General features: G+C 38.6%; 2 protein-coding genes across 4 annotated transcripts; both read right to left on the bottom strand.

Annotated features, from left to right (window-relative positions):
- Window positions 1–566: 566 nt before the first annotated feature.
- On the bottom strand, window positions 567–5541 carry LOC149731628 (sodium-independent sulfate anion transporter-like). Its single transcript, XM_089884524.1, has 12 exons — window positions 4991–5541; window positions 4216–4371; window positions 3839–4000; window positions 3389–3465; window positions 3186–3331; window positions 2724–2990; window positions 2438–2549; window positions 1996–2192; window positions 1752–1866; window positions 1514–1632; window positions 1151–1281; window positions 567–1060 (listed from the first exon to the last, which is right to left on the bottom strand). The coding sequence occupies exons 1-12, from the start codon at window positions 5429–5431 to the stop codon at window positions 947–949; spliced, it is 2037 nt and encodes a 678-aa protein (XP_089740650.1). The 5' UTR covers window positions 5432–5541; the 3' UTR covers window positions 567–946.
- Window positions 5542–9202: 3661 nt separating this feature from the next.
- On the bottom strand, window positions 9203–18829 carry LOC149731627 (uncharacterized). 3 transcript variants are annotated; one of them, XM_089884514.1, is made up of 17 exons: window positions 18009–18829; window positions 17803–17874; window positions 15224–15310; window positions 15066–15124; window positions 14722–14830; window positions 14467–14602; window positions 13954–14075; window positions 13716–13880; window positions 13518–13574; window positions 13300–13405; window positions 12867–12982; window positions 12642–12804; window positions 12159–12333; window positions 11913–12059; window positions 11700–11781; window positions 11411–11505; window positions 9203–11054 (listed from the first exon to the last, which is right to left on the bottom strand). In XM_089884514.1, exons 1-17 carry the CDS (start codon window positions 18123–18125, stop codon window positions 9899–9901), a joined length of 2964 nt encoding a protein of 987 aa, XP_089740640.1. In that variant the 5' UTR covers window positions 18126–18829; the 3' UTR covers window positions 9203–9898. The 3 variants fall into 3 exon arrangements, with proteins under 3 accessions (XP_089740640.1, XP_089740639.1, XP_089740641.1); XM_089884513.1 differs by having other exon boundaries at window positions 12858–12982; window positions 18009–18827; XM_089884515.1 differs by lacking the exons at window positions 17803–17874; window positions 18009–18829 and adding an exon at window positions 16545–16831 and having other exon boundaries at window positions 12858–12982.
- Between the last annotated feature and the right edge of the window lie 1005 nt (window positions 18830–19834).

The raw sequence follows: 19834 nt of genomic DNA, 5'->3' as shown, positions 1-19834 counted from the left end.
TTTTCTTTTGAAAATCACAACTTGCTTGTTACAGTAATCGCCATAATATTGAAAAGTGTTTTCTGTTAAATAAAAAATGCTACATTTGTTTTGTAGTATTGCTAGACCGTGACACGTTCGATACGTTAAACAATTTTGTAATTAGGGAATTCGGCGTTTTTGAGTTTTATTGCCAATAAACTTTGGTTGTGGCCAAACCCAGAGAAGCCACGCAACGCCCTAAGGCTGTAGGAAGACAATAGCGGCTTTGTCTGTTAGTCTATTGCTCAAAATTACAACGATGGGAGTCGTGGAATCAACCTGTCCTGGGGATGACTATACTTAGCATAGTAATCTGGTGTGGGTTTAGAATACAGCACGCAGCAATCGATTTTCATTGCTTTAATTCTGCCTAAATACATTTCCATTTGTTATCTTTTCCACCTCTCATTCAACAGGGCAATTACAGGTAATAGTTACAAAATCCTGTTAACCTTTTGCAAATACTACCTGTAAATTACGGTTTCTATGTAAGCTTGTCTCGTCCAGTTCAGTTTTTTTCGCCGCGCATCGATGTGATGAACCAGTAGATCGAATTGTTTGTGTATTAAAAGCGAAGGGTAATAGGAGCATAACAAAAAGCATCGCGTGATGGGTTATAGCGTTAAGTGCGTGCGTCACACCTTCCAATTATAGAGGAAAGCGTAAACGAAACGAATTAAAATACGTGAAGAAATGGGGCTTCTTTGCACCAGTAGTTAAAAAGGCGACGGTAGTTAAATTGCACTTTATAAAAGCGGTAATAGTGTTTCCTTTTCGTTGAAGAAATATGATAGGGAGGTTAATACTGCATCGTTAGTGACTGCTTGTTTGACGAGTTGCTAACACGTCAAATTATTCACAAACTGTACCAAAGCTCCATACAGCGGTCATATTATCCCGTATACACCATTCGCTATGCGACGCCCTAAACTTCTTCTGCTCTAAATTGCACGTCGTTTTTTGCATCGGTGACGTCATCATAGAATTTGACGCCGTCTTTCAAGATATCCATTTTCTTAAGCATGTTTTGATGCCTGTCCTATAAAACACGAAAAATATTATCATAGATGGTGGCTTATGTATCATAAATTCATAATACTTTTGAGCGTTTGATCAAATAGAAGCGTACCTTGAGTCCACAAATCTTTAACACTATATTTGCGTCTTTGAGCGATTTTGAACCGTGCTTGAATGCTTCTACCGCACTGTAATCAAGAGTCGTGGTGCTCGTGCAGTCAACAATCAGAGTCTTGCAGTTTCCTTTAACAAAAGTCACGAAAGGATGACATTTAAGGTTGTCAGAAGGTGAATAGGATTGGTTAATTTATGGCAGTTTCCTGTTTTTAGTGGGCCAACTTTGGCCACAAACACGTTTTATAAATCAGTCTAGACTACTAATAAATTGACGCATAGAGAGTCACGCTCTACAGTCCATCACCCTTTATATCGAAAAAGCAAGACTATCCTATTTCTGCAACATACACACGCATACCATTTTCCGCATGCTCTTGCAAAGTTTCTTCCATGTACTCTGCGCCAGGGAAGTCTAGACCTTGTTTCACTTGCATCACTGTCACATTGCAATCATCTTCGAGGATTTTTACCCCGGGCCTAAAATGAAAAGTACTTCCGTTGACAGAACAGCTGATGCCAATGTTAGATATTTTGTCACTCACATCATGACATGCTTTTGCAAGGTTTAAATACACAACAAAATCCGGCATACTTACATGGCGTGTTTTGCAAGTAGAATTAGAATCGAGATTCCGATGCCGGCCATGATTCCATACGCTATGTCGTAGAAGCAAAGTAAAAAGGTGACAACCATCGGTATAGTATCGATTTCTAGAAGAAAGCATAAGCAACATAAATATTCAAGCCCAACCATGGCATTTTTCATCTTAAACCGCCTATCTAAACCCCAAGTTAAAATGATCCATGTGCATTGCATATTCAAGTTCAAACAACACTCACTGTTTATCTTCCACACTGTCCTCATACCGCGGAAATCAAAGAGGTTAATCACTGCCATGATGATCACCGCAGCAAGTGCGGGTGCAGGAATGTACTGGAACGCGTCCGACAGAAACTGCAGAGCAAGCAGAACAACCGCTCCAGTGAAAATTCCGCCCAGTGGGGTCATTACGTTGCTCTGCGCGTTTACTGCTGACCTATATAGCAACAGTTATTGGGAAACAACACCTATTGAGAAAACGACTCTTTTGAATTCATGGCTGTAGTTTCTATAGCGTCATCTGTTTTTTTATGTATTGTCGATTGTGTTTAACTCCCCAAAACACCACATCCGCACGAAACACCATTCGTTCAAATTACGCCACAGCCTAGGAATGCATCGCAAACCCATTCGATGACACACATATGAAGAACTAATAGTAAACATTCAAAAAATCTGTACCTGCCGAAGCTGCCTGTTATTGGAAATGAACTGACGAATGAAGAAAAGAAATTTGCCACCCCGATAGTCAGCAATTCTTGTGAGGCGTCTACCTTGTAATGATTTTTCCTTCCTGTATAATAAAATATCACAATTTTATCGTTAGTGGAATATGCAACAAAAAACGCGACATCACAGTGCTTAAAAATCGATTGTGATGCACGTCACAGTTGGGACATTGTTACGTGTTTCGGCTAAATTGCGACAAATGGTTTATTTCGCCAAAAACGCTGTCAAAATATCTTACCGAATGCTTTTGCAATTGCAATTGACTCAAGAAAGGCCATAAGTGGTATAACAGCCAAGCCGCTCCCGAGTTGCTGCATCATCTCTGAGAAGCCAATCGTCTGATTTGTACCTGGGGGCATGTGTGTGAAACTGGGTAGCGCGAACGGCGGAAGTCCTCCACTGATGTTGCGAGTTAAAGTCAACGGTCGAGTATCAACAGGCATTTGGATATCCCTTATGAGGTACGCAATTGTCGCCGAGAGAACAACAACTACCGCGTTACGTCCTGCAAAATCAAAGAAGGCATATCAGCATTTACGCAACCTGCTACGCCAGTTTGCCGTCAACTGATGCGTTCATTATGAAATCCAATCTACTTTGTCGTACATAGCAACCATAGCTAAGCCGGCACAAGCCAAACAACAATACGTAACGACGTTAGTTACATACGTGAAAAGCAAACCACCCTTGAATTCGTCACCTGTGCCTATGAACCACATCAGTGTTCGGAGTACTTTGATCACAACTCGGTCTTCTTGAACTTTGACCCGAGCCCATTTCTCCTTCATCCACTTCAGCAAAAAGAGAAGCAACATGGCTGAAACCCCCATAACAAAATCCCATATCCTAAAATGGAATGTTAGTTAAGCATCACAACAACTACGAATGACCCAAGTCACCTACTTTGTCTGGTTTAGATGCGTCAATATGCCGATGATCGTCTCAAAAAAACCTCTAGGCGTGCTAATGCCAAAAATTTTCTGCAAAAGCAAAATAGTTAAGCTTCTGTAAATTCCAAACTCAAAAGTGTGTACGACCCCGAGTCGAGGTCGCATGAATCACTTGTGGGCGATTCCAACAATACAGGACAGTTTGCATACTAGTGGCTTTGAAAAAACGCAATTAACGCCCCGCTTTCCACATAGGTTAAAGAACTTCACCCTTCCGCAGCGATAATTAGCCCCCCAAGGCTGCAGGCAATATGGGCGGACGTTCCAAATCTCAACCATGGCGAACCACTGACGCCTTAGCATCTCGCTAATTGGAAATGTTGCATAAGCCGCTCACGTAGCCCGCTATATTTGGTGGTTGAACCACACAAGCTAAAAAAAAGTCAGAGCCACGACACTTTACCTTCAGCTGGGTGGTCGATATGACGATAGAAGCGGCCGACATGAAACCAGTTATAACCGGATGAGATATGTACCGCACCAGAAAACCAAGGCGAAAAACGCTCATTCCGAACTGAATGATCCCACACATGAACGTCAGTAAAATCGCCATCGTAACATTGGTCTGAGTTGAACATTCCCAATGTTATTACTTTAGTTTTCATAAAAGTCAGAACCATTCTAAAAACGTTTTTTTGTCGTTAATATTTTATAGACGTACGTAAGGCACGTTTTTAACGTTATTTATTTCGAAATTTATTAGTTAAGAATTTTTCACTGTGTGACCAGTGCAACCGATGTATGCAACAACTTCTTAAACCAAGTGATGGCCAAACCTACCGTTTCTTCGCTCCCCTGCTCATGTATCTTCCACGGGTCGTGCGCATACTCAGCTACTAAGATGGACATGATGGCAGTCGGTCCCATAGTGATGTCCTTCGAAGTTCCCAATAAGCAGTAGATAAAACTTCCCATGAAAGCGCTGTAGAGGCCGTACTAGAAAACAAAATGCGTATAACTGCGATTTATAGGTTACTTCATAAAAACGGAACAAGCTGAATTTTGCGATTTCCTGTGTCAAGCACAATAAACACCACCTGTTAGTTGGTGTATTTTTGCCTTCAGTAAAAAAGGTTACGAAAAATGACCTCGCATGGGATCCCAATATGTAATGTTTTCAAAATAGCGCGATGGCCGATAAACATATGTTGTGCCGCGTGCTGAACATGTACTACAACTTGTAAAACAAGATATGTTGTCCGGTGGACAAATAAGATATTTTGTTTAAACCATAAAGTGTCGCTTTTGTTGACTTCCAAGAAACGGGTTATTTTGGTCAATTTTATCTTGTCTTTCGCATACACATTATTGCGTGATTTGCAGCTATTTTAAGATCCGTTGGAGATAGATAAACAACGCCAATGCTGCATCTCATATACATCGCACGTTTGTCACATTGTGATGCACGATTTTGGCAATGAAATGTTGATGCTGTCTAATTATAAGTTTTTAACCACCAACACGCGTTTCATTGCACGTTCTGTTATAAAGTTACACAAATACGTTCTTTTATAAAATCGTTATCTTATAAAATGACAGATGCATTTTAATTTACCTGAAGTTCAAGTCCAGCAAGAGCGGCGTAAGCCATTCCTTGCGGAATGACAGTGAGCCCCACAGTTAAGCCGGCAATGAGATCACATTTGAATGTCTTCAGTCGGTAACTCGGCAGCCACTTCGAGATAGGCAACTTGTCTTTCACGGTTTCAACAGTACATGCATTTTTCCAATAAGAATTGCACCCCGATTGTACCTGTCTTCCGGCCACTTGAGCGCCTTGTTTAAATTCGTGCAACCTTTTTCGATTTCTTCCCCCAAAACTGTCGTCGCTGGTGGAATCAGACATTGTACTGCCTTTTAGTAAAGATGAGTCTTCACTTTTTGTGCTCTGTGTGCTGCTACTAATGTCTCCTTGTATGTATGAGATGGTCAAAGTTTTACAACTGTCGTTTTGCGACTGGGAATCGCAGTTTTCAAATCCGGTGCGTTTTTCCATTTCTTCGTTCGCTTTTTTTGCCCTAAAAATGCCGGCAAAAAACGACAGTCACGTTGCAGTATGTGATATGGTTTGTTTTACCTCAAACGTTTCCGCTTAGAATGACGTGCAACCTAAAAAGTATTAAATATAGAAATTGTCATAAAAATATCACATCATCAGAGTGCAGTCTATATACGCTTCGCGCCAACACTCTCAAATTAACATTTAAAATAAATACACAATATAATATTCAATGTAACTATTTTTTAAACACCCGGCACTAAACACTATAACTAATTCACTCGAGACGTTTTATAACTTCTCCACTCTTTTTCTTTTTTACAAAACTAGCAAAGGTGTCCTCTCGTAAGTTAATAATCACCTCTTGAGAATCAAACGGAGCGCATGTATTAGTAGATTATTAATATTGTTACGATAAGACAGTCCTCAGCTCTCAAACATGCGCTTTTATGTCCTTGAAAAAAATTAGTCGTAATTTTGTAAAAGGTTAAAAACGACATTAAATTCTTTGTTTTAAAGTAACGAAACTTTTCGATATCCATTTTTCACTTCGTATATTTATTTTAAATACCCCTAAAACACTTTTAACGTATGCTGGCCTACTTCTTCGGGAAACAGTCTCTTGGTAAATCGTTGCCTCTGAAAACGCTAGGCCTCTCTGTTGCATCTAATTCCATGCACATTTATACACATGTATATATAAGCCATTCATACGTCATCGCCTGTGAGAAAATACGTTCGGTCCGGACAAGTCAGTGGGAGGCATTTAATACGCAGATGCGTGGTATTGTCGCTTGCGTTTTTCAGCAGGCGTAAGAACGCGTCGCTCTACACTCATTTTACAAGGCAGTGTTAAGAAGTTTAGCATACGCGTGATAATAGATAGTGCAGCTCACTCTCGCTGTACCGACCAGAGTTGTTGCAGTCGCACAGCAAAAAAATACGACTCGATCTGTTTTCGTCGCCAGCTCATTGGCAGCTTTATGATCATCTGGTATATATGACGGGTACACCATAATATATGTTGGGGTTGACACGCAATGACGTTAGAGCGCGCGTGCGTCATTTGCCCATGAAATTTATTACCAACCAGTTAAAGGAAATTTAACAGCGTACAAATTTGTAACTCTTCTAATGTAATTCCCCGTTCGTACCAATTAGAAACTCAATTAGGCGTAATCTAAGCTTGGAGTTTTCCCTAAATACGGTTCAGGCTTTTGTGGACCCGGATTACCCGGCTACATCATTATACCCGATTAAGTCGCAAACCTATTTTACCCCTAGATTAACATATATCAAGCTGTTTACGTTTTATCACAATTCACAACTTCCTTTTTGATCGACGTACTTTCCTAGTGACATGAACCAACACATAGTTAGTAAGTATACAACCATCGCCCTTGGGCTCAAAGAGTTTACGCTTTTTCCAGGAAAAATACGATATTTATGTTATTTAATGTCCATTAATTTTCTTGTTTTTATATTCCTCAAGGGTGGCTCGAAGGTTTTATAGTTTTGGCACCGTAAACACTAAGAAGTTTGCAACTTATACATCAAAGATAGGGAACAGTAACACGGAATTTGTTTGTGATTTTTAACTTTCATTCTTGCCGTCAAATTTTGTGCAAGCTCATTTAGCCTACCTGCGAGGCTCACGTAGACGCATGACGGGTCACCTTAAGGGTCAATACTAGTCAGTTTCCAGAAATTGCACCATCATTTCCCAGTGACTATGCAAAAGCGGCTTGTATATCAAAGCGCTTCGATTTTTTAACAGTTAACCGTATTAGCATTGATCGTCTCATCGACTGAACTTCCTATACAGAATATACAACGCCTAATTTAAATGACTATAAATAAATGCTGTATTAAACTGTTTAATTCTACTGTAAATCCACCATATTATACATACAAACCTGACGCAGGAGGCACTAAAACGCCTTTCCAACTAAAACATATGGTTTTATACAGCTGCAAGGGCAACATGACACAAACAAAGCCAGTATGAACAACCTCACCAGTAACAGAGTCTGAAAGAATACACGATAAAATTTTCAAGAAGGTCAAATCTAAAAGGTAACACTTTTTTACTTTTTTAATGGAACAGTCCTCTGCGAACTATTAAAACACTCGTGTTGCTACTACATTCTCCTCGTTGATGCCTTTTACACTAAGCGACCCGAAGTACTAATATTTGACTTGCTTAAACATTTCTTTTTGAAGGGCATACCCTGAATTTTAAACCTGTACTTTTTAAAAAGTAAAAACTCTGCGCGACATTTAAGGCGGCGCCATTTATCTTTACCCACCGCTGATTGTCGTGCTAGCGTTTTGAATTTAGAATATAAAAGATGTGCGCTTTATTCATACACCACAGCACTCATACTGCAAAACGCTCACTTCCTGCACGTCTCGCAAGCAATCTATTATACAACTTTCCCTTGTTGCGTGCTTTCGTTTGGTGCCCATTGCAAGCAAAGCCGTATAAACATCTTCTACGTTTACAGCCATAATCGATTACCGAACGAAACTTACTTAATGTCGTATCGGTATAAACATCGCTCTATATTCGTTACGGGTGCTATAGGTGTGTCTCTTGTCCAAATAAAAAAAAACTAGATAGTTTTTTTTATAGTACGTATATACTTTGTTTGTAAAAAGCGCAATATCCAAACAACTGTATCAACACTACACACCCTAGCGGGTCGTTACGCTACGCCCATCCTAGCTACGCATTGGATGGTGCACCGCATTTCAAAATACCGAACCTTTATCATAACGTCCTCCACTGAATTTAAGAAAAGGTCGAACATTAATATTAATAAACCTACAACGTTTTGTTTCCATATATCACGTTGTCGGGGTTTGGGAATCTGGTGTTTTCAAGGTTTTATCCCGAATCTAGAATAGTGATTTCGTAGCATGTTAAATACGATATGACTGATACCGGGCTCATTCATGGTTTTAATTACTCGGAAACTGTTCTAAACCGAGTTATATGTGGTACATGGAAAACTGATGCCCTAATTTAGCGGAGTATTGACGTCATACCATTTACCGGCAACCAATGAGGTGGCCCTGTGTTTGAAGTAAGTTTATGATTTATTTAGGTATTCCACTCCCGTCATTTGGGTGTTCGTAAAAAAAGCGTTCTTAACACATGAATGACGTCATGAGCGATACATCCTTTCCCGCAACACGTGCAGATACTATTCATATTCGCCTGGTTCGTACGCACACGTCAGTATACTTTTATAGCTCCTATTCAAAGATGGCATTCTTACGAGCGAACTCGCGTTTTTGCCTTTGTTGCGTTGCATGGGATCTCCCACGTGACGCATAAGCTGTGTCACATAGTTTATAGGCGCCTGTTGTGCTTTGTTTGTCGTGTGATTTTGCTCACCCTTCTGCGGGTGCTCCAATGCGTATTTACGTTTCCCTAGTGATGTGAACTGCGCAGATTCTTTCTACATTCTTATCCTTAACAGTAACCTGTCCATGACCTTTATTTGACCTCCCATGCACTTGGCTTATCATGTTATACAAACAAACGTAGAACTAACGAGATTTAAATGTAATTTTGATCACGATTTTGCCTCATGCGTGTAAGGTGTTCGTTTTCAAGTGTTTGCGAAGAACACACAACAACTCTAAACGTAGTTACAGTAAATTTAGTAATTGGTGCGATGCTGTATCTATCCTCCGTACCTGCGTTACCAAATCCAGAGTCAAATATTTAAGCAAGCAGTTGGCCAACCTCTATTGGACTTTTTTCTGGTAGACTTTGTTTATTTCTTTCATCTAAGTTGGTGACGATAATGCGAATGAAGTATATTTCATGACTTCTACGATCGACAAGTTGGAGAAAGACGCCAATGTAAAAACAAAGCAACAAATAGAGTATAAAACAGTAGAAAAGTAGAAGCTGTGTGAAAGAAGTATAGTTGTACTGCGGTCATAAAACTATGTTTCGCAAGAAATATTTATATAGGAATATGACATCCATGTTGTGGCTCCGCATGTTTTGATAAAATGGCAGTACATCACCGCATGTAACAACGATACGGAATGCCGAGTGTTTTGGCAACAGTGCCAAACATGTTATGGTAGTGCAGTTACCTAATGATATTGAAACGTGAAGTCATTCGTTGCCAAGTGGCTTCCGGGAAAACGTACAATAACATTCGAAACATCAAAAAGACTAAACACTCCGGGTACAAACTTAAGGAATGCAAAATGTAGACTATATCTACCTCTAACAACAATACGAACTTTAAAATCAATAGGAACAGCCAACTTTCCAAGTGAGATACAGAGGTACTCGGACACTAGATTAATAACGAATGTGGTACCTCAAAAGAAATAAATTACGGGCACCGTCTAGCGTCTGTTTCACACTGATCTTTCACAGTACTATACCCGTGCTGTATATTCAGTCCGCTATAGATTGTACGCTAATGAAAGTCACGTATGATGTACTACGTTTGGAATGTCCTGGATGTTTCCACTTGTTGAACTTGACATAACGCCTGAGTCACTTGACGAAATAGAGGTCGGCTCGCTTCCACTGAACGGTAATGACTTCGCACAGTTTAAATCCCGTGCAGGAGAGTTTGCAGGATCGTTATACGTACCACTGCTAAGCGAGGTAGGTGGCGTCACTGGTGATAAAACTGGGGTTCCGTCAACCACGGATGCCTTTAGCGGATCACTGTTTGTTTTGGAAACGTCTTGCTTACTTGTTTGAGCTGATTCTAAACTGTTCGTTACTTTGCTGTTGTCATTGAGAGCTGCTATTTCGGCATCGTTGGTTCGGGAAAGAGAGTCCGTGACGTCACCTTCCCAGAACTCGTTTGTAAACTCACTTGCGGGAATATCAATCTCGTCGAGTATCGAGCCAACTGTTATGTCCCCGTCGTTACTGTTAATGGAATGCTCCGACACAGTCTCGGAAAAGGAAGGCTTGGAAATTGTCGCTGCAGACGACGCTACAGAAACATCATGCTTTACTTTAACATTCGACCGAATGCTGTCGTTGTCTTGAACATATGACAGGCCCGTGCTCCACTTGGATGACTGCTCCTTTCTCAGCGGTTCGTACCGTCTATGTTTGTCGTACTCTTCTGGCGTAAAATCAAACAGCTTGCTCGGGGCAGTGGTGTCAAAACTTTGATCAAATGATGAGAGAACTTTGTGTGGGTGGAAAGGGTTTGATGCACTGGGATAGGTAGAGGAAAAGAGTGAACGTTTACTGCTTAATGGGTCAAAGTCACTTGTTATAGACGGTGTGTAATCTGAATCTGTAATTTCCATCAGGGAAATTGATTCATCCAAATAAGTGACTTCTTTAGGCTGTGTGTATCGAATTTTTGCCTGTTCTGTTGGTTTTACAGCAGTTTTAGCTTCGTTTGGTCCGACTGAGGACTGAACTTTTAATCTTGTGCTCTGTGGTGGTGGACTGATCACTGATTGCCATGATGATTCTGAGGCAGAAGGAGAGTCATTGAAGTGAGTTTCTGGGGTGGCGGGGGTTGATTTTGACAGGTTTCGCTTCACCTTTGGTGGAGGATCAAGTCGTGGTAAATTGAACGAGGCTGTTGAGTCTGGTGAGATTGCATCACTAACAATAAATATACAAAAATCAATATTAATCCAGCTGCTTAAGAACAGCAGCTTTCACAATTAAGCATTGCTGAACGATTTAAAGTTTGAGTCGGAAATCATAAAAACATCACGTTTAATTGAGGTTTTGTGAAACTGATTTGACAAAACTGGTAAATTAAATGGTGATTCATTCATGATTGGTTAATCTAAATGACACAAACCATTTAAATGTCACCATTGGTCAACATACCCATAGGAGAGGACCCTTGTTATCACTGCCTGTGCACAAAAACGTCTCCACTGAGTCGCTTGGAAATTATTTTACACTGGTTGTTAGAAATAAGGAGCAAGTCTTGCAACAAACAGACCTACCTTTTTTCACTCTTCTTCTTGGAAGTATTAGTTTCATCGTGGGAGACATTACTTGGTGATGACAAGCGATTCCATGCACTTCTCTTTTCAGGAGTCTGGTAAAGTTTTAATCAAATAAAAAACTTGTAACAATCTTTACACAGTTAATTCATGCCAAAACACATTTGTTTTGTTTTAACCACATGTTAAATGTAACTTATTTAAAACGTAAAGACCAAACATACAATAAGATGTTAAACAAGCATGCGATGTGACACAATGCACCCAAAACAAATTTCGTTATCTAAACCTTATCAATGCTTGAATCCATTTCTTTTACTCTGGTTGTGGATCGATCAATGCTGAGAATGGGGGAAAGTGTATATCCATTTCTACAAAAAAAAACATATATTTTGTTACAACCTTTTAGGTATCATTGTGTTTTTGCGTTTAGAACGATTGCCAAGCACATTCTGTTGTCATACCACACTACCACAGTACCTAAGAATTGCTTGTTACATACGTTTGATAGTTAGTTTGTGACGTTGAAAACATAGATGATCCTTCCAACATGCTGTCAGTGCCATTTGACTTGGGGTAGCTTGTGTTCGGATGCCCTCGATGTATCTTAGATGGTGTGGCTAGTCCGGATGTCCATATTGAGGTGTTGCTGAAATAACAATTTAAACGTGGTTATAGGACTGTAAAGCATTTTACGATTATACAAGACATCACACAAAATAGATGGATACTAATCGTCCCAACTTACGCGGTATCATCCAGATTTAACAAGTTCATTATATCAGTTTTGCCTGCTCCACTGGAGCCTGCTGTTGCAAGTGTAGTTGATGCCATGGAATGACTGACATGTTGATAACCAGCCGGGTTAATACCTTCTTCATCTTCACTTGAACTTGAGGATTCTGATCCTGAATCTGATGATACTGTAATTGAACCTGGTTTTAATTGTAATGCATAAAAAACTGGTTTTAATTGTGAGGTAATGTACTCATACCATGATCGGTACCTGTATACCATGATCGGTACCTGTATTCTAAATTAGAGTACAACAGGGAGTTAAAACAATAAAAGTTGAATATGTTAACCCCATAGTTTAGGCAGCTCATTGTTTTATGCAAAACCTAATGTATTATGGACAGCAACCCTCGCCTGTTCTTAATTGGCCTCATAAAATGTCAACGTGAATTTTAAGTAGCACAACCCGAAAATCTATAAATTATATTTTACTTACTGCTTTCCAGATGATTATGTTGATTACCACCAGACTTTGACAATCTGAGCTCAGCAGATTGCAGTGTTTTCTTCCCAGAACGACCAATCTCATTAGTAGTAGGAGTAGCTTGCGAAGAAATGTTCATGTTTTCGAAGAGGGAATCATTCATGATGGGAAATGCCTGATAAAATTAAATCATTATACATGCTATTCCTTTATTCCCCTCAATCTTACCTTTGCTACCTTGGATGCAAAAGATGGAAGATGGACTGGTGCTGATGCAGGAGTCCCAGGGTCCACAATAATTGGAGCAGGGGTACGTTCACCATTATGTAATCGGTACTTTCCATTTGAAGCGTCTGTACATGTATTGCAATCATTAAAAATTAACAGAGACATAATTAATACTAGCTGCATGTCTAGTATCCTATATAGCATGGCAAATGCAGATAGAATATCTAATTCATTATTCATCTGCAATTTGAGGCTACACTTTCTAACAAATTACTTCAGATTTGAAATGGTTTGAAATTGAAGGTTTTAATTATTCAGTAGATTTTAATAACACCTCACTTCCTTCCCATAGCCCACCAGCTCGGTAATTATATTACTTACTTGACAATCTAATCCATATTTCATAATCAAGTCAGAACAATAGCAGTCAAACCCAAATTACCTCTGGAGGTGGAAATTCTCTTTTCCATCTCACTGATGTGGGAGACAAGTTCACTCATTTGTGTAATTAGTTCACGGTTCTGAAGCAGAAGCTGATGGTTTCTTGCCTGCAAAGAACACATAAAAGATTCCGGTTGGTTATTGCATTGACATGGAGAAGGTTTCACTTATTTGCAATGTTTATTGTATTAATCAAGAGATCACAGTTTACAATGTTACCTGTGCCTCTACTCTAGCAGTAGTTTCCGCTGAAAGCTGATCTTTTAGCAGCTGCACCTTTAATAAAAATACATTAACTTGATATATATAAACAAGCAGATTGAACCAAACGTTTGAAGATATTTGGGTCAAAGCATAAAAATGCAAGAGACTTTACTACTTTACCAACCAGCATGAGTGTAATGATTAACAACTCACCTGTGAAACTGCCACTTGTGTTTGCTGCTCAGCTTGCAAAACTTGCTGCTGCATGAGCTGCATTTGATGGTGTAGACTTAAAGGTGCATCCCCTGTTATGGCAGATATTTTTCCTGAAGGACTTAACCCATTGGCCGTTGCTCTTGTTACAGCTGGTGTGGATTGCTAAAGTCACAAACAACAAACTTAGTATTCAGTAATACATTACAAGAGATTCATAGGGTGGGAACGATATTACTTTGCTCTGAACCGAATCCAAGTCTGTGACCCCTGTCCGGTGACCAACATTGGGTTCAAGTTCTGTGATGTCAACTGCATCTATATCAGTTTCTTCTACTTCATCTTTCTTTACTTTTCCATCTGGTATTAAGCAAATATCATGTTTATTTCTAACTCTACTCCAATAGTTTATTTGCTATCTACAACTTATGTGGCACTTTTTGGTGTCTTCACCTATATTTTACAATTGGGCCAGTGTGAGGATACTTTGGGTAGGAGTTTACCAAACAGACATAAAGCCATGCCTTCCTTATGAGGAAGTTATTCACACCTCCTTTGCATTAACGAGTTCGTGTAAATTGCCCTATTAAGTACAGCACTACATTTTAATCATGGTACCTAAACAGAAATGAGTTCTACTTACATAGCATTTCCTTATTGCCCAAGCAATAGGAAGCAATAAACATGATCAGTCTATTTTTCTTGGTATATTCTCAAGTATTTCATATAAATTGTTTTGATATGAAGTTACCTTTGTTGTCAATTTTTTGTTGCTCTGTTTCAGTTGCTTTTTTCCCCGTTGGTGCTATAGCATTTTGAGCTGTGTTAAACTTATGACAAACTTCGAAAGCTTGACCAATGGTTCTTACAATTCTCATTGCTTGGCTCTGTTAAATAAATACTGTTTAGAAATGGTGGCAAACATTATCATGGAAACGACCAAAGCAACTTCCTTCAATGGTGAAAATAAACCCATATACTACAATACTTTTCCAAATCAACTGACCTTCTTTGTTGATTTGAATACATTGCAGCGAAATACATTGCTTGAACCATCCCTTGCAATGTAACTCCATATCTTCAAGTCATGCGAATCATGTGATACATAAAAGATCCTGCAGTGCGGATAAACAGTAACATATTGGTTCCAATATGAGGGTGTTTTCTTAAGCTTAAGATGCGTCAATTGGATATTTATATCAATACAATTATCGGTTGAAAATCAATATAGATAACTGCATTCAACCTTAAGTAAAGCTGGCTTTACTCTAGTATTCCATTAATGCTGAATAAAAAAGGAAGCATATTGCTTTGAAATTAATGAATTTTACACTTTGAATAAAAAACTACCTGTAGACTGGATCATGCATTAACAGCAGCTTACGTTCATCCCACATCAGCTCTTTTTTCTGCAGAATATACATAACAATCTTAAATAGCACAACAGGTTTAATATAGTTAGCCCACATAGTGAATAAACAGATCATACTTCATAAAAAACTTCATACCTTTGTTCGTAAAATCACTTTAACACCATCCACAGAAACTACCACATTCACTTTTCTCTTCTTTATTCTCTTTACTTTGAACTCATACTGAAGAAACAAACAAAGCTTTTAATACAATAGTCTAGGATCAATAGCTTTTCATAGGGTGTGGCATATTTGCAGTCAGGTAAAATATGGGGTGAAATTGAATACATGCAGTGGTAAGAAGTATGTGAACTCAGTGCGACCCACTGAAGCTCGAGATATTCCATGTACTCCTTTACCAAACCAGTGGTAATTCATGTGCGGTATGACGTAAATACAGACTCTGATTCTGGGAAACTAACACAAAGTTCCGCGTGACAGAGCGAGTACAAAAGCCCCAAAAGAAATGTTTACCAGTCGACTTCCTCATACCCAATGCACACTCCCATGTGGCGGTTAAACCAAAGCGAAGTGTAACCTTAGTGGTATAGACCGCACAGCTTAAATAACCGATACTTAACAACATTTTGATCTTTTATTAACAAGTTTTATGAGACTATACCCTCCGTTAGTTCTCTTTTAAAACGTCATCGGCTCTACGACCATTAATTACACGCCGCTATCGAAACAGACGCAAAATCTTTGGTTAAAAAAAAGAGCCGCAAATGTGTTGCAATTACTAGAATTCATTTAACAGCCTTTCAACACGCGGTAGTGTTCAAATAAGAAGGTTCGTAGAATGGATTTTCCGGTGCAGTGACTCAAGGGTCCAGGGCAATTTTCTTTAATGCGTTTCAAAGGCGGATAGGTAGCAATTAAAAGGTTTATATACAGCTCAAAGCTTTTAAGTTTCTTGCAATCGATTTGAATAGCACTTTGGCTGTGACCTGTAAAGTTATTGCGGCTACCCAGACGATGCCGAAATCCTACCCACGATGAGAGGAATTAGCCATCAATATTTCAGACCAAATGCCGCATTAAATATTCACGGACGGGAATCGCTGTAATTCGAATCCTTGTCCCAGGGCAGAGCATCTAAGCTTGCAATCACACGATTCGTACCGCACAGAAAGCAATTACAATTCAATTTAACAGTAAAAACAAACCATAGAGGAATGCGCCGTCAGATTAGTTTTGTAATTACAGAGCACACGGAACGCGTTGGAATGACTAAGTTCCCAAAGTTAGTCGTGCGAGAATGTGTGGTGACATTTGGTATACTTGTACAGCGGATCGGAAAGTGTCGGAATACCTACGACAGCAGGTCACGGATTGGTGAGGCCTCGAGTTCCCACACAAAGCTTACCAAGTGAAGCGGAAAATGCTGTTCTAGTAAGACCGCGAACAATTCAATTACCTCTTATAGCTTGAATACTGGGTCGCGAATCTCCTGAGAGTGTTCGTGGACAGCAATACATGCATTAGTATAAATCTCACTTTAACACATACTCAATTGCTTATATCCGAACAGTTAATCTAAAAATTTCCACGAAATATATTTCCGCGTTATCTCTGTCGTTGCAAGTACTAATCCACAAGCGCCATATTTAAAGGGAACGAACAAAGACATCCAATAACAGGCGCCAGTCATCCGTTAAATGTGACCGTATTTACTGGATCACGGCTCGAACAAACAGCGTGGTGCAATAGTTAATCAAATACAGACGTGAGCGGGACATCCGCATCGCCAGTATGTCCTACTTGTCAATTTAATCACTAAAGATAATAATTTCATTGTATTGGTACTTGCCAAACAAACTGTACATACTAGTGAATACTAAATTAAAACCACAAAATAATTTTGTTTCGGTTTGATCACACTATTTCATTTTCCTTTACCCTCAGAACACTAAAGAATATACTAGAGGTGCATATCAAATAAAAGGAAAATGAATAGCCAATACTATCTTCAAGCTTATTTCCCAAGGTACTCCACTACTTTCATTAATTATCTCTCTTTATTAACAAATAGGCAATGCTTCTGGGGTCTATTTCCATTATTTCTTTTTTTTCGGTACACAAATAAACAAAGGTTTTACAACTTTAAAATAGGGGTAAATTACCACTGTCTAATGATTACTTTTGTATTCCATACTTTTTGTATTTCAGATTTGAAATAAATAGCACATAAATGCACATTAAACTTAAAGTAAAGTTTGTTTAATTCAACAAACAAGTCTTAAACCTTTATGGTCAATATTGTTTGCTTAAACTAAAAATATACATTATTAAAACATAGCAGTACATTGAATTTGCCTCACCCACACAGCATGCTTGGTTCAAGTCTATTTTAATGCTTATTTTAGAGCTGTCAACCCCATACACACATGTAAGTGCAACATACCAGTTGATAACCCAATCCAAATCTTAACAAAATATATTTTTAACTTTCGTAATACATAGAAAAGATTTCTATTTCAGGAAATATGGGTTTTATAATTCAACAAGAAAAGAAAATATGAAAAAGAAATCAATCAAACTTTAAAGCAGTTATTTCAACTCTATAGGTAAGTTAAATGATTCTATGTGTGTATAAGAAAGAGGTATTTTATGAGATACCTTATTCAACATAAGCACATTTTTGATTTTACAAGAAACTTATTCATCTTTCTTACCCTTATTCTTCTCATGGCAACAACAATTTCCATTCGTCCTGTTGGCCGAGGTACGTCCAATGTTCCAATGTACTGTAACAAAAAGAACAGATTTAGTCATTACCTTAAGTCTGTTCTACATGTAGCCTTCCACGTTAAGCTTAAAACTTAATTTCGGTCCATTCAACCATCACATAGCAAATCATCATATAATTTTGCTATCATACTTTTGCCTTGAAATTGATCCCATGGTGAAAAGCTTCTTCATTATGAAGTGGGACTCTTGTATCATAAGAATCATCAACAAGATTATAATCTTTCCTCCTGGACATTCGTGATGGCATGGTTGTTCATATATCTTCAGTACTTTGTAATTACAATACTCCAGGGGTAGGGTATCAAAGAACACTCGGCTATTGATTGGGCAGGTGATGGCTTATGGTAAAGTGTTCCATTAATATTTTGGAGAAAATAACCACAGAGTAGTGTATCGAAATACCCTATATATAGCAATTGGCAGCTGCAGAAAAACAAATAATTGAACAGGTGATTCATTTTTGCTTATTAAACAAAATGGGTGAAAAGGAGAAGTTACATTATTAATTAAAACAGTTCTGTTAGTACTTCCTCTTTTTTAATAACTTTAATCAGACGTTCTATGGCTGAACATAAGTTCTATAGCCAAAATACTTTAACACATAAACACATTTATCAAAATATTCATAATGTTCCAATCTGTCTATCTGGCTACTAAAACAAGTTTACTTTTTCCACCTTTAAACAAGTAAGCTACTGATGGACAACACAATAGCATTACAATTTACGTTGGTGCTACACCGTTCTAGGTTCGCCTTATAACTAATTTAGCCCAATCCAAGAAGCTTGTCTTTTCCTGGAAGCTGTCCAAAATCTCTCAATATAGCCACCAACTTTACAAGATTACTCAAACAGCTACGTCAAACTAATAAGATCAACTGAATTGCCAATCCATTCTTTCCAGATTGATCCTACCACGCCAGACTGAAATCCATTTGGGAACAGACTTTCCAACAAAGCGACAGAACGCCGACGCAAACCAAAAGCGAAGAATTCTAGACAGCAATTACAGGCGAGAGTTCGCTGTGGTTTTAAATTTAGAAAAAAGGGTGACACCGAAACACTATTTGGCACTTTCGATTACATTTTCCGTGCGGTAAAATACCTCTTGTTTTGGAAACCAGGATGCTTAGTTTACACAAATAGTAGGGTTCACTTCCTGTATGCAACCAACACAAACATAAAAAGAACATGTAATACGTCGCTTGTAAAAAAGTTGTGGTGGCTACATTACTTTAAATACAATTTTCCAAAAAAATGATTATCTGCAGAACCTTTAAAACTTACTAACTCATTCTTTACTTCTCGAAACATAAACTCCAAAATAATTCGAGCATTTCCCCCGAGATGTTAATTTTGTCTTTGCCGTTACAGCCACTAGACGACAATCGAGATACGCATTTTCTCTTCTCGAGATCTTCTTGTAGTATAGTGGGGTAAGACGGGACATATTTTCACACTCCCTTCTCGTCTAATTTGGTACTAAACAAACAATATTTACAAAACTATACAACTGTAGCACCTTGACTCTAAAATAATGTTGTTAATTGTTAATAACAAGATCAGGAGATATGGGTATAACGGTATCCCATCTTCACCCACAGTAATATAAATCAAGGTTACTTTTTGCAACTATCTGTGAAATGATAAAAGACATAATTGACTTTAAGTATACAGACACCTAATGCATATTAGCGAGGAAAATTCACTGTCCAACACCTATCGATTTTATCTTTTTATTAGATCACAGAATCGCTTTTGATGTCTAAAACTTCCAGATTTACTCAATAATTGATGAGTTGCAACTTCACTATCACAGTAATTGAATTAACTCATGCATCAGTGATTTCGAACGTTTCCAGGAGCTAACACTCCTATCGAACTGATTCTCGTGCACATTAGGATCTAACCCATTGGTACTGATCATCTGTTTTACATTCATATCAATTCGACCGCA

The sequence above is a fragment of the Ciona robusta genome, chromosome 9, assembly GCF_009617815.1.
Source record: "Ciona robusta chromosome 9, ASM961781v2".
Taxonomy (NCBI): Eukaryota; Metazoa; Chordata; class Ascidiacea; order Phlebobranchia; family Cionidae; genus Ciona; species Ciona robusta.
Note: the sequence above shows the minus strand (reverse complement) of the source record. Positions and strands in the feature narration are given on the sequence as shown.

Bases quoted from the DNA above. Each gene is read 5' to 3' on its own strand.
- LOC149731627 (XM_089884513.1), bottom strand. From the start codon at position 18,125: ATGCCATCACGAATGTCCAGGAGGAAAGATTATAATCTTGTTGATGAT. The intron at 14,076-14,466 runs GTAACTTCATAT...GCTTAATACCAG, and splicing joins ACAAAAAATTGACAACAAAG to ATGGAAAAGTAAAGAAAGAT. The intron at 12,060-12,158 runs GTAAGTTGGGAC...TTGTTATTTCAG, and splicing joins TTAAATCTGGATGATACCGC to CAACACCTCAATATGGACAT.
- LOC149731628 (XM_089884524.1), bottom strand. From the start codon at position 5,431: ATGGAAAAACGCACCGGATTTGAAAACTGCGATTCCCAGTCGCAAAAC. The intron at 3,466-3,838 runs GTAAAGTGTCGT...TTGCTTTTGCAG, and splicing joins TATCGACCACCCAGCTGAAG to AAAATTTTTGGCATTAGCAC. The intron at 1,061-1,150 runs GTACGCTTCTAT...CGTGTTTTATAG, and splicing joins TAAAGATTTGTGGACTCAAG to GACAGGCATCAAAACATGCT.